Source organism: Penaeus vannamei, chromosome 37, assembly GCF_042767895.1.
Source record: "Penaeus vannamei isolate JL-2024 chromosome 37, ASM4276789v1, whole genome shotgun sequence".
In the NCBI taxonomy this organism is placed as follows: domain Eukaryota; kingdom Metazoa; phylum Arthropoda; class Malacostraca; order Decapoda; family Penaeidae; genus Penaeus; species Penaeus vannamei.
Window position 1 is genome coordinate 25,483,708 of NC_091585.1, and position 15,000 is coordinate 25,498,707.

Below are 15,000 nucleotides of genomic sequence, written 5' to 3' on the forward strand. Positions count from 1 at the left end.
TCTCTTTCTTTTCTTTCACTTATTGTTTATCTATTTATCTTCATTATTTTTCCATGATCAAAATCGTCATGTTTGTCATTATTGTTGTTATTTCTGCCGTTTTTATTATTATCCTGTGAAAAAAGGCGGGAAATTCCTTCTGTGCATTCGCGGGGAGAAACTAAGTTCTTTTTTTCTTTCACTTATTTTGTTTATCTATCTATCCTTATCATTTTTCCATTATCAAAATCGTGATGTTTATCATTATTGTTGCTATTGATGTTATTGCGGCCGTTTTTATTATTATCATTTACTGTTATCCTGAGAAAAAAAGGCGGGAAATTCCTTCTGTGCATTCGCGAGGAGAAACTAAGTTCTTTTTTCTTTCACTTATTTTGTTTATCTATTTATCTTTATCATTATTTTCCATGTTAAAAATCGTAATGTTTGTCATTATTGTTGTTATTGACGTTATTGCGGCCGTTTTTATTATTGTCATTTATTATTATCCTGAGAAAAAAGGCGGGAAATTCCTTCTGTGCATTCGCGAGGAGAAACTAAGTTCTTTTTTCTTTCACTTATTTTGTTTATCTATTTATCTTTATCATTATTTTCCATGATCAAAATCGTAATGTTTGTCATTATTGTTGTTATTGACGTTATTGCGGCCGTTTTTATTATTGTCATTTATTATTATCCTGAGAAAAAAGGCGGGAAATTCCTTCTCTGCATCCGCGAGGAGAAACTCAGATCTTTTTTTTTCTTTCACTTATTTGTTTATCTATTTATCTTCATTATATTTTTTTCTTTCACTTATTCGTTTATTTGTTTGTTATCTTTCCAGATAACTTGAAAGATGCATATTATGGTGCTTTGAGAAATAGATAGATAGATAGAGGCAGAGAGAGAGAGAGAGAGAGAGAGAGAGAGAGAGAGAGCGGCAGAGAGAAAGAGACACACAGAGAGAGAGATAAACAGAAAGAGAGAGAGAGAGAGAGAAAGAGAGGGAGAAGAGACAAACACACACACACAGAGAGAGAGAGAGAGAGAGAGAGAGAGAGAGAGAGAGAGAGAGAGAGAGAGAGAGAGAGAGAGAGAGAGAGAGCGGCAGAGAGAAAGAGACAAACAGAGAGAGAGATAAACAGAAAGAGAGAGAGAGATAGAGAGAGAGATAGATAGATAGAGAGACTTTTTTTAACTTTGACAAGTTTATTGAGACAAATACTAATATCTCAAACGGAGAAAAGAGATAGATAAATAGGCAGAGAGAGATAAAAGAGATATAGAGACAATAAAAAAAATCATAAAATACAACAGCAACAAAAAATGAACAAATAAAAAATGTACGAATAAAACAGCAAAACAATAAAAATCAGTAAAATAATAATAATAATAATAATAAATGAAAGACAAGTAGCAGCCTCAGAGATCAATTTTCGACGTGTGTAGTCACGTGATCACGAGCGGTCACGTGACGTAATGGTAAGCCATCAGGAGAAAGAAAGCGAGAAAATGGACACACCTTCAGTCACCGAAATGAATCTCTTTTTATCTACGTAATCGGTGTCTGTATAGCTATTGCAAGATAAAACAGTTGATAATAAAACAGTAGAGTAGCTATATCTCTCTATATGTATGTGCGCAGACACACATTTGCTAAGAAATATGTACGTCCACTCAATACTTACACACCAAAGTGCTTATCAGTCTTAAAATTACCTCTACCTCCATATATACTGACACACAAACACACTCTCTCTTCGCCATACATAAATACACACACCTTCCTACATACACATAGATAAATATGTACGTATAAACGAGAGAGAGAGAAAAAAAAAGAAAAACAGTTATTGCATTGCCTTACAATTCGTGACTGGTTTTCCATCCCGAGGCGCTGAATCACCTTAGCGAAAGTTATTTGTTCTTATTCTTGTTTATTTTCCGTTTCTTTCGTTCACTCTTCAATTGCGTGAGCTTCCTTGCGGGTTTTGAGAATTGGTCGCCGACGGGGAGAATGCACGGTCATTAGGGTGTCCGTGATTCGAGTTTACGTACACGGACACGTACGTATAGATGAGCACACAAACACGCAGACATTCACACACACACACATGCACGCACGCACACACCAACATAAACACACAAACACATACACATATATCTGTCTATATATGTATGTGTGTGTGTGTACATATGTATATATGTATATGTATATGTATATATATATATATGTAATATATATATATATATATATATATATATATATATATATATATATATATATATATATATATATATATATATATATATATATATATATACGCACACACACACACAAAATTCAAACAAACACACAAACACACATGCACATCTACAAATACAATACATACACAACAAATTAAAAATACAAATAACTAAAAAAAAAAAATACCCAAACCAAAAACATTTTAAAAAATCAAAACGACAAAGAAAACCACGATAAAAGATTAGGAAGAGACAAACGACCTCAAACGATGAGAAGGCAATTTCTCGATCAATCTCAGAGGATGAACAAGTGGAATGGATCTGAAGGAAATGTGCTTTCTCATCCGGCAAGAGACGTGCTTGGTGAATCTTAGAGAGAGAAAGAGAGAGAAAGGGAAAGAGAGAAGGAAAGGGAAAGGGAAAAGGGAGGAAGAAAGAAAAGACAGAGAGAGGGAGAGAGAGAGAGAGACAGAGAGAGAGAGAGAGAGAGAGAGAGAGAGAGAGAGAGAGAGAGAGAGAGAGAGAGAGAGAGAGAGAGAGAGAGAGAGAGAGAGAGAGAAAGGGAGAGGAAAAAGAAAAAGACCGAGAGAAGGGAAAAGGGAAAGGAAAGGGAAAGGGAAAAGGGAAAGGAAAGGGAAAGGGAAAAGGGAGGAAGAAAAGAAAAGACAGAGAGAGGGAGAGAGAGAGAGACAGAGAGAGAGAGAGAGAGAGAGAGAGAGAGAGAGAGAGAGAGAGAGAGAGAGAGAGAGAGAGAGAGAGAGAGAGAGAGAGAGAGAGAGAGAGAGAGAGAGTGAGAGAACGAGAGAGAGAGAGACAGACAGAGAAAGAAAGGGAGAGGAAAAAGAAAAAGACCAATAGATAGATAAACAGATAGAGAGCGTCTGGGATGACAAGAATATTGCCAGTAGGGAGAAGAAGAGAGAAAGAAGAAGACCAAATTAGGTGTGAAAATATCAACTGTGAATATCTCCAATATATCTGTATCTGTTTCCCTATCTCTTTATTTCCCTAGAGAGAGAGAGAGAGAAAGAGAGAGAGAGAGAGAGAGAGAGAGAGAGAGAGAGAGAGAGAGAGAGAGAGAGAGAGAGAGAGAGAGAGAGAGAGAGAGAGAGAGAGAGTGAGTGAGTAGAGTAGAGATAGATAGATAGATAGATAGAGAAAGAGAGAAGAGAGAGAGAGGGATAGAGAGAGAGAAGAGAGAGAGAGGGATAGAAAGAGAGAAGAGAGAGAGAGGGATAGAAAGAAAGAAGAGAAAGAGGTAGAGAAATAAATAAAGAGATAAGGAAGAAAAAAAGAGAGAGAAAAAGAACGAGAATAACAAACAGAATCAATAAAAAAAACAATAAAACCAAAAGAAATAAACCTATCCGTTATTTTTCAAAGTCTCCCAGCCATTCGAATTCGACCAATCAGCGCCCAGTTCCCGCCAAGCAGAGACCGCAAACCCAAAACCTTTTTATCTTATCGTGTTTGGCTTAAGGGCTGATGCTACTTTCATCTGATGATTGCTGTGCCTCTAACCTGCTTTAGCACTTGTCTTCTAGGCGTGAGAAAGGGAGGGAGGGAAAGGTGAAAGAGAGTGGGAGATAGAGAGGGAGGAAGGGAGGGAGGGAGAGGAAGGGAGGGAGGGTTGGAGGGAGGGAAAGGGAGAAGGAGAGAGAGAGAGAGAGAGAGAGATACAGATAGATAGAGAGGGGGGACATAGAGATAAACTTTTTAATGACAGAGAACTAAAAGAGAAGAGAACAGAAGAGAACAGAGTAATAAAAGATAAATAGATAGATAGAGTTAGAGAAAGAGAGAGATAGAGAGAGAGAGAGAGAGAGAGAGAGAGACCGAACGAGAGCGAGCGAGAGACAGACAGAGAGAGAGAGAGAGAGACCGAACGAGAGCGAGCTAGACAGACAGACAGACAGAGAGAGACAGAGAGAGAGAGAGAGAGACTAAACACACAGAAGCGAAGGGAGAGAAAGAGAAAACAGCTGATGAAGTCGACCCGAACGTTTGTTTACATGTGTCACACCTCGAGCGCCCTTGTTAGGTGTTCAGAAGCGGCAATGTCTCGCTTTCGACTCAACATAATTTTTTTTTCTTGGATGGCAGCAAGTTACAGCGGAGATAATGCGTGTTTGCGTGTGAATTTACATTAAAAAAAAACATAAAAGAACACAGCGATAAGTATATGTGTGTGTGTGTGTGAAACAGAGTTACAGAGAACGAGAAAGAGAGAGAGAGAGAGAGAGAGAGAGAGAGAGAGAGAGAGAGAGAGAGAGAGAGAGAGAGAGAGAGAGAGAGAGAGAGAGAGAGAGAGAGAGAGAGAGAGAGAGAGAGTTAGAGAGAACGAGAGAGAGAGTTAGAGAGAACGAGAGAGAGAGTTAGAGAGAACGAGAGAACGAGAGAGAGAGAGAGAGAGAGAGAGAAAGAGAGAGAGAGAGAGAGAGAGAGAGAGAGAGAGAGAGAGAGAGAGAGAGAGAGAGAGCGAGAGAGACACAGAGAGAGAGAGAGAGAGAGCGAGAGAGAGAGAGAGAGAGAGAGAGAGAGAGAGAGAGAGAGAGAGAGAGAGAGAGAGAGAGAGAGAGAGAGAGAGAGAGAGAGAGAGAGAGAAAGGGTAAGAGAGAGTATTATTTGAGAGAGAGAAAGCGTGGGCATTAAGAAAGGGGAGAGACGATAGCTGGTGAATCCAGAAAGACGTGAGAAAACAGAGAGAAAGACGAAGAAGAGAAAACAAATAGACAGTAGATATTAACCCCACAAGAAAAAAGAAAAGAAAAAAACTAGTATTAAAACCACAAAAAAGGAAGAAAGAAAGAAAGAAAGAAAAAACAGAAACAAGCTTAAAGCGACAATCACAATAAAAATAATTATTACAACAATGACAATAATGATGATAATAAAGAATAGTAATTATGATGATCCTGATCATGATGATGATGATGAGCGACAACCAGAATAAAAATAGCAATATTATAATTATGACAATAATGATAATAATAAAGAATAGTAATGATGATGATGATGTGATTATTATGATAATAATAACGCTAAAGATGATAATTATAATAATAACATTAACAACGTGATGATTATGATAATGAAAACGATAAAGATAATAATAATGATAATACTAAATAATAATAATTATAATAATAACATTAAAACAATGCCAATAATAATGATAAAAACAACAACAATAAAATTAACGTCCCCCCCCACTTATTTCCCTTTCCTCTCCACCCCCCCCCCCTACACCCTTTGCCCTTCCAAGAAACCTTTCCTGACTTTCTCTTGCACTTTCGGTTTTCATTTGGCACTGTTCACAGGGTCGGATCCTGCAGCACTTTCTCGGGAGGGAGAAGGAAGGAGAGAGAGGGAGGGGGAAGAGGGGGAGAAGGAGAGGGAGGAGGAAGGGAGAGGGAGGGAAAAAGAAAGGGACGGAGGGAGAGAGGGAGGGAGAGGGAGAGAGGGAGAGAGAGAGGGAGAGAGAGAGAGAGATGAGAGAGAGAGAGAAGAGAGAGAGAGCGAGACGAGAGAGAGAGAAGAAGAGAAGAGAGAGAGAGAGAGAGAGATGGAGAGAGAGATAGAGATAGATAGATAGATAGATAGAGAGAGAGAAGAGAGAGAGAGAAGAGAGAGAGAGAGAGAGAGAGAGAGAGAGAGAGAGAGAGAGAGAGAGAGAGAGAGAGAGAGAGAGAGAGAGAGAGAGAGAGAGAGAGAGAAAGAAAGAGAGAAAGAGAAAGAAAGAAAGAAAGAGAGAAAAGAAAACCAAATATAAAAATCACACCAAAGGAGAGACAGATAGACAGACAAAGAGAAAGATCGAAAAAATCACAAAAGCGAAGGAGAAATAGACGGGGATTCCAAACGCTTTCTCTGGCTCGCCAAGACGTGCAATCTCTAAGGATTAATTTCGTAGATTATAATTTCCTTTTTTCTGTTTGTCTTTTTTTCGTTCTTTCTTATCTTTTTTCTTTCTTATATTATCTTTTTTATATCTTCCATCTTTTTTTCTTATCTATTTTTTTTTTCTTTCTTATCTTATTTTTTCTTTCTTATCTTTTTTTTCTAGAACTTTCTCTCTATCTGTTCATTCGGTTTCTTATTTATCCTTCTTTCTTTATGGTGTTTATATGTATTTTATTATTTCTTTCTCTCTCTCCCTCTTTCTTTCTTTCTTTCTTTCTCTCCCTCTTTCTTTCTCTCTCTCTCTCTCTCTTAATTTCTGTATCTCTTACTTTACCTATTCTGTCTTCGTCTCGCTGATCCTATCTATCTATCTACCCATCTATCCGTCTATCTATATATCCATCCATCATCTATCTGTCTATCTATCTATCCACCCATCTATCCATCCATCCATCTATCTATACATCCATACAAACGCACGCAATTGGACCAGAAGTTGCACAAGAGAGCTGACACAATATTTCCGAAATTCGTGATCATTAAACTTAGCATCATAATCGAATCTACATAATCCTGTAAAGAAACGTGTTCTTCGACTATGACAATTCTTGCGACCGAGGAAGTAATGAGATCTAAACCTTATGTGTATATGGATGTGTATATGTATCTATATCTATCTATCTATCTATTTATATATATACACACATACACACGTATGGATAAATACATGTGTATGTCTATATAATTCATACATATATATATGTGTGTGTGTGTGTGTGTAACCCAGCTATATATATATCTAATTACTATATGATACATATATATATAATCTTACATGTTTGTCCCATACGTATCTTCACACATACATATACAGATGCATATACGCCTGACCATTGCTTCCTCTGTTCATTCCTCTCTTCTTGCCTCACCAGACATTAGAATGTGTTATCTATCTCTTCCAGAAGAGCTATGTATTGTTGTAACGCTTCCTTGTTCATCACCGTTCGTCACATGCTAACAACGTGACTTGGTGCGATCTTTGAACCAGTGTATAGGAGATCAGACTTCCTGCGGGGAGCCAAGGAGCAGCACCTCGCTCCGAGGAGCTGCCGCACTCCCAACATCTTGGTTGTCTACCTTAAACCCTAAGCTCGCCATCTACCTACTCTTGTAGGACCCAACATTTGGGCTCTTACAGTGTGTGTGTGTGTGTGTGTAAATAAATAAATAAATGAATAAATAATATATAATAATATATATATAATATATATAATATATATACATATACATACATACATACATACATACATATATATATATATATATATATATATATATATATATATGTATATATATATATATATATATATATATATATGTATATATATATATATATAATATATATGTATATATATATACATACATATATGTATATATATATATATATATATATATATATATATATATATATATATATATATATATATATATATATATATATATATATATATATATTATATATACATATATATGGTAAATTTGGAAATGCAACCCAACACCATTTTTGGGTGAATAAAACAATTTTCCAAAAGCTTTCGTCGTACTGCAAACGAATCTAGCACTCATTTCCTTCACAAACGAAGCATAACTACGATATCGTCTCGATAGCTGAGGGAACGATAGGCCTACATATCGGGAAATTTCCAGAAATATCGGTATACTACTAAACATAGTATATTAACACATTTCCGAGTTGTAGAGGGGGGCTCCGTCCCATTAAACCCCCGCCCCCCTACCCCCTGGTCAGCAAAATTTCCACCTCGTATGTTCCGGCAGGAGAGACTCCAGACCCAGGAGCAATTTTGACCTCATCTTACCTTGTCTTAACTCCAGACGGGCCAGGCTGCGGGTCACTGGGATCGTCAGGTTATTCCAGGTTTTTGTTGTTGGTGGGAAGTGCGTTCGCTTGCAGTAACTACACTACTTTCTTCGTTTTGTATTTTGAATCCTTTTCCATGCACCACAAACCCACTGGTGTCTGTCATTTCTGTAATGACACGAGGTCTTGCAGTGCGGGCTTTGTACTTCCACTGGCAGTACACCGTGATGTAGATTTAGTTAGCTTGCTTCGTTATTTTGTTGATATATCGCAGTCAAATCGAAATAACTTTTTCTCACGACCTACACACTGTCTAGCCATGATGGAACTGATTTGAATTTCAAAAGGCTTCTCCCAGGCCCAGCTTCTATTGTCACGTGATGATCCATTCCATATCTGATTGGCTCTATTGGGTGTCTATGTTCACGCCACATTCACGCACGAATCTAATTGGCTCATTTGATTTCCCTCGCATACGTCATCCGCTACGAATCCGTCCGATTTCCCGGCGCTCTTAACGACTTTTTGTCATTTTGTCGCGGCGCTGGAGGTGGATTTTATACCCTCTATAACTCCGTTTATATCAATTTGCGCAGAAAATGGTACAAAGGAAAACTATCATAGAATGAGGTGTTCTACCACATGGTAAGTTTAGATTTGTAAAAATTAGGTATGGGGTTGCATTTCCAATACACACACACACACACAACACACAACACACACACACACACACACACACACACACACATATATATATATATATACATACACACACGCACACACATACACACATATGTATATATACACATATATACACACAAATATATATATGACATACACTATAAAATGTGAAACTGAAAAGGAACAAAGTTAAAAGCCAAAAACTACTGATCATCCACAGCTTTCAAACAGGATTTTTCGTTAAAAAAAAATAAGTAGCATTCTCCTCCGTACAAAAAGCTTTACATTGGCCTCGAATTCACACAGCACTTACCTTCCTTCCCTTCGAGGGCCTCTTCCTCCGTCGCTGCGAAGCCGGAGAAGCGGTTCCAGGGACTTGTTCGCGCGCCCGAGCTTGTCCGAAACCAGGTAGGCTCTGTCCTTGGATGGGATCTGGAGCACGGGAGTAGGCGGGTGCGGTGGCAAACCTTTGGGGAGTCCTCGTGGTGTATTCCTGGAGAGGTGCTAGGGTATTGTCTAGGATCGGAGCGGATGTTGGGGTGACGTCGGAATACGGTGACGGGGTGTGGCCGACTATGGGAGATGGCGGATTTGTATTCTGGATGAGTGGGGTGCGATCCAAGACAGAGGGTGTTGTGTGAGTGAAGGCAGGTTCTTGGGTAGGACTCTGGGTAGTGACTGATGGGTATGCTTGCGTAGAAGCTGAGATTCGTCCTTGTTCAAGAGGGGTGTATCCTGTAATTGGTTTGGCTGTATGTGTCGTTGTCGGTTTGGGTGTGTATCCTGTTATTGGTTTGGGTGTGTATCCTACTGTGGGAGATGGCCCTCGTCCTGCGTCAGGAGAAGGTGTGTATTCCTGGACAGGCTTTGGAGTGAATCCCAAGCCGGGCTGTGGGCTTTGGCTGTAATCAGACAGTGATGTGAGTCTTGGGGCAGGTGTAGGAGTACTCCCTAAAGCAACAGGTGTTGTGTATCCTTGGGTTATAGGTGATGCATATCCAAAAGCAAGGGCTGGTGTGTATCCTCGGACAGATGGTGTGTATCCTGGAGTAGGTGTTGGGTTGTATTCAAAACCAGGTGTTGCTGTGTTATCTGCTACATATTCCGCGGGAAGACCTGGTGTGTATATTAAAGGCGACTGTGAGTGTCCAAAAGTAGGAATTGCAGTGTATCCCAGTGTAGATGTGGAAGGCACTGGAGTCTGACTTAGGTTTTCTTCTTGTAAATTGTTTGATATTTCTTCCGAAACAGAATGTTCATAAATTCCTAATCCGGCATCTGTCGTAGCGGAATCAAGAACACCTGATGGAAATTCTGGGGCAGAAATAAAGCCTTGACCATGGACTATTTGTCTTCCTCCGTCACCTGTTGTGCTCGGAACCACTTCGACACCTGATGTATTTTCTAAACCATAAGCATTATTTTCATTTTCCGGCAAGTTTTGGCCACTTGTATCGAATTTTGCAGTTGGTCTGAAATTATCTTGTACCAGATACTCTTGGTTATCTAGGTTAGCCTCTGGGATAGAGCGAGCTATAGGCACTTGGTCAGGCAGCGGGATATGTTGGTCGCCTGTAAGATCAGCCACTACATCAAGTCCAGAAAATTGAGGGTTTGATGGTGATTGGTCATTCGTCTCTTCATACTGACTGTTGAATGAAGAACTCAGAGAAAAATCTGGCGAGTTGGTGAAACTGGATATTGTACCATGATCCTGGGTTGGATTGTTGCTAAATTCGCTGCCAGATAGTGTGTGATCTGAAGAATCCTTACTTGGTGTGGAAGGAAGATCAAGTATTGGTAGAGAGTTCTCATAACTCTGAGGGTTAAGATGAGTCTCCTGAAGGTAATATTCAGGATCTACACTTTGGGAAGAACCTAAATTGTTTGTCAAATCTTGTTCATGTCCTAGTTCTGATAAAACTCTTGACTGTGTTAATTCCAAGTTCGTAGACAATGGCTGATCATACTCAGTTTCCTCATCAGATGTCTGGACATTTTCAAGTCGAACATTATTGAACTGGCTGTATTCAGTCCTCAAATTGGGAGTCCCTAAATTGGGGGTCACTTGAGATGCTTCTGGATTTGTGTGAGGATAATCGGACCCTATGTCATCAAGTCCTAACTCTTTGCCTTTTGCTTGGCTGTCTAACTGGACATTGCTTTTTATATCAGTAAGGTTGTCACTTACTGTTTTATCTAACTGGAAAGCTGATGAGTCAAAACTACTTGGCTGACCATATTCACTCCCTATTTCGCTTGGGTGAATAAGCTCTGGCAGCAGAATAACTGGCTGAATAAAGGGTGCAATAGTACCTGATTGGTTGTGGTCAGATATCTGATTTGTATGAGCGACTATTCCGCCATTTTGATCTACCAGTTGACCAAGACCAAGGTTTGTTAGCTCTGTGTGGTCAAATCCCTGATCTAATGGCTGGGAAATATCTGGGTCAGCTGACTGAACATAATCAATAGAACCAGGTCCAGTCTGACTATAATCTGATACCACATAATCAGATCCCTGGCCTGGTCCTTGGACGTAATCAAGCCCGTCGCTTAAACCTACAATATAGTCGGTTCCTGTGTGTGTATCGTGGACATAGTCATTTCCAAGGCTTATTCCCTGGACATCATTAGTTCCCTGGTCTACTAGCTGTAAATCACTGGGTCCTTCTTCTCTTGGCTGCAGATAATCAAAGTCTGTGCTTCTCGGCTGGGTATAATCAGAATGCACGTCAGATGCTTGAACATATTCATATCGTGAGTCACCGGATTCATCAATATGAGAACCAGTGCCAGTTGGATAGTCATACTCGACTGCTTGTGCACTGTCGATTCCAGTCGGGTTGTATCCGTTCACTTGTTGAGAATATCCAGTATTAACATTATCTGAAAAATTGTACTTTGATTCCTCGACAGCTGTGGGTTGGTTATACTGTGACCCAGTGATTGCAGGTTGGTTATACTGTGACCCAGTGATTGCAGGTTGGTTATACTGTGACCCAGTGATTGCAGGTTGGTTATTCTGTGGCCCAGTGATTGCAGGTTGGTTATACTGTGACCCAGTGATTGCAGGTTGGTTATACTGTGACCCAGTGATTGCAGGTTGGTTATACTGTGACCCACCGATTGTAGCTTGGTTATACTGTGGCCCAGTGATTGCAGGTTGGTTATACTGTGACCCAGTGATTGCAGGTTGGTTATTCTGTGACCCATTGATTGTAGGTTGGTTATACTGTGACCCTGAAGTTGTATGTTGACTGTGGTGACTAATGGTCGTGGTAAACTGGTCATTTTGAGATCCTGTATTTGCAGGTTCACCAAAGTCAGAATCTGCGATCGCAAACTGGTTATTCACTGATTGGCCATTCTGTCCTTGGAGAATCGGTATTGTCTGGTCATTCCGTGAGCCTGATGTTAAAGATTGGAAATGATGTGAAGTGATGACTGGTGACTCATGTATTGACCCAGTAGCAGAGACCTGTACATGAGGTCCTGTTGGTAGTAACTGCTCATACTGTGGCCCAGTTAGCAGAGACTGGTCATACTGTGACTCTACAACTGAGGATTGGTCAGGGTCGGGCACATTGGTTGATAATGGATCATAATGTGAATCTGTTAGAGAAAACTGTTGTTCTGACACAGAGTTTGGTGACTGGTAGTCTTGTGACCCAGTTGAGGAATGGGCAAATTGAGACAATGTGCTTGGTGTCTGAATATTTTCTAAACCTGTGACTGAAGACTGGTCATACTGGGTCCCAGTTATTGGTGCTTGCTCAAATGAATTGTCTCTGCCTAAAGATTGGCTATATTGTGACCCTATGGCTGAGGAAAGACCATATTCTGACCCTGGAGTTTGGGGTTGAGTAACCTTTACCATTAGTTTTGGTATCTCATTGTCTTGAGACCCTGTGGCAGAGAACTGACTGTGGTTTTCTCCAGTTACTGGCAACTGATTATGCTGTGAACCTGTGACAGAGGATTGCTCATAGTCTAATCCCGTGTTTAGGGAAATATTATAAGTTGCCTCATTTATTGGTGGTTCATCATACTGCAATCCTGTGGGTAAGGAGTGGTCTTGCTTTTCCCCAGTTGTTGGTAACTGATTATACTGAGACCCAGTGGCTGAGAGTTGGCCATATTCTGATCCAGTAACTGAGGATTTCTCTCCCTCCAAAACAGGCACTTGATATTGCTCTTCATCACTTAGAACCGACTGTCCCTGCACACTTGATAAAGAATGGTGAGGTTCCACACCTGAGTCATGAGGTATCTCACGGAAGAATCTTGGCGCAGTATTTGAAGTAGGATCTTGAGAGGGTGCATCACCTGATTTGGTAGGTAACGTCAGATGAGTTGTTCCTTGGTTTAATTCTGTGCTAACTGTATGAATTGGGGTAGGGTCAGTAGATGATGGTTTGCCCTGCTGTAGATTTTCTCTGTTCTGAGGCATTAAGGCTTCATCAGGGTTGGGGTAGCCATTAGAGGTAAATGAATCAGTTGAAAAATCTTCTGCTTTGAGTGGGGTAAGCTGATCGAGATTATATGAGGCTGAGTATTGTTTCGATCCATGTGACAAAGTAGAAGGGTAGTCGAAGTCGTTTGAGGATGCAGAATTATATCCGACGTCATAAGATGGAAATGCCACGTCAGAAGATGGCTCATTATCTGTATTGATTGCACTGTTAAACGCAGTTAGTGGAGGTTCACCTGCATTGGGGTCCAAAGCATATGCAGGGTCAGAGAATGGTGTGTATCGCGAAGGTTGAAGATCTGAGGTGAAAGCAAAGTCATGAACAGATGTTTGGTGATTCCCAGGATCATGGAAGGATGACAGTTCAGAAGTATCTTTGGAGGCATCTCCAAGTTCAGCAATTGGAGGACGAGACAAGCTCTGTGTACTGTTGTAATCTATCTGAACATCCATGTTGTGAATCGGGCCGTTTCCCTCTTCTGCCTTAGAGTTATGATCCAGTCCCGAGTGAAGGCTGACTGCTGTAAACGGAATTTCTCGGGATATTTGATCTTCAGGTTCAGAGAAATTTTGCTGAGATGTAAACGGAGCAGCTGAAAAGTCCTGCACGTTACCTGGACCCAGAATGACAAACGGTTTAGAGAAAAGACCGTCATAAGGCCCTGGTTCTGAATTTTGGTCAGGTTCTTTAGTTACCATTTCTAGAATGGTGTCCGAGATGAGGTCTACAAGTGGGGAATCTTGCCGAACCTCAGTAGATGGTGCACTCGGATCAGTTGAAGAAGGTCCCATGTCAATAAAAAGGGCGGAGTCAAGGCTAATGAAAGGGCTTGTGTCCAGTTTAATCTCTGGAAACGAATCATCATATTCTGCTGGAGAAGCGGGCTGCAGGAAGTCCGGGCGGTTTCCTGTAGATGTCTGAGAGTTGTCTAGGATGTTCTCTGCAGATTTCAGCACAGTTCTCCCCGTGTTTTCTAGGTCAATTTCCGGATCACTTTCCTTGGTAGGTATAAGATCAGCCAATTTAACAGTTCCTAGATATGATACTTGGGGAGTTCCTGTTTCAGCTGCTTTTGTAGGAATGGATACTATCCCTGGGGTAAGCCTTTCACTGGGAATGGCTGAATGTAAGTCACTTCCTGCAGTAAGTCCTAAGTCAACTGTAGGTCCAGCATCTAATACTTTAACGGATCCGAGATCAATCAGTCTAGTTGGCCCAAGTTCATTTATCGGAGCAGATCCAAAAGCGTCTGTTTGGGCAGGGACTAGCTCTCTAGCCTCGAGGGATTCTAAGCCACTTGATTGAATATAGTCTAAGTCATTTGTCTTGGTTGACCCTAAGTCAGTTGCAGAGTTAGGCTTCAAGTCACCTACCTGGGCAGAGGTAATATCACTTTCTTGAACAAACCCTGAGTCACCTACCTGGACATTGGCCGCATCAGGAGTTTTAGCAAGTCCCAAGTCACCTGCCTTAACAGATCCCAAATCACTTGCCTTAACAGATCCCAAGTATGTAATACCAGGTCTTGATCCTAAATTAGTAACCCTAATAGAGCTTATACTGACGTCTTTTGAATCATCTGGTGTAGACTTTGCTTTAGTGTCGATTACCTTGGCAGATCCTAGATCAATCAACCTGGTAGCTCCCAGACCAGGTAACACTGATGGTAGGGGACTAGCTATAGCATCTATCCTAACTGGCTTTGCAGCACCTACGTCGGGAGATGTCTGGTCAGATATCTTAGATGATCTAAAGTCGGTTATTTGAGGTACATGCAAGTCTCCTATCTTATCTAACTGGTCATTTGTACTAACTGGAATCTGGTTGGCTAACTTC

The 15,000-nt window shown here is 40.5% G+C and overlaps 1 protein-coding gene across 1 annotated transcript in view; it reads right to left on the reverse strand.

Moving 5' to 3' along the window:
• The window catches only part of LOC113820095 (mucin-22), a 25,157-nt gene that overhangs the window by 7,089 nt on the left and 3,068 nt on the right, over nt 1-15,000 (reverse strand). Inside the window, exon 2 of the mRNA XM_027372356.2 lies at nt 9,003-15,000. This exon is cut by the window's right edge and continues 452 nt beyond it. Within this exon, the coding sequence (XP_027228157.2) occupies nt 9,003-15,000 (5,998 nt within the window). The remainder of the gene's footprint in view (nt 1-9,002) is intronic.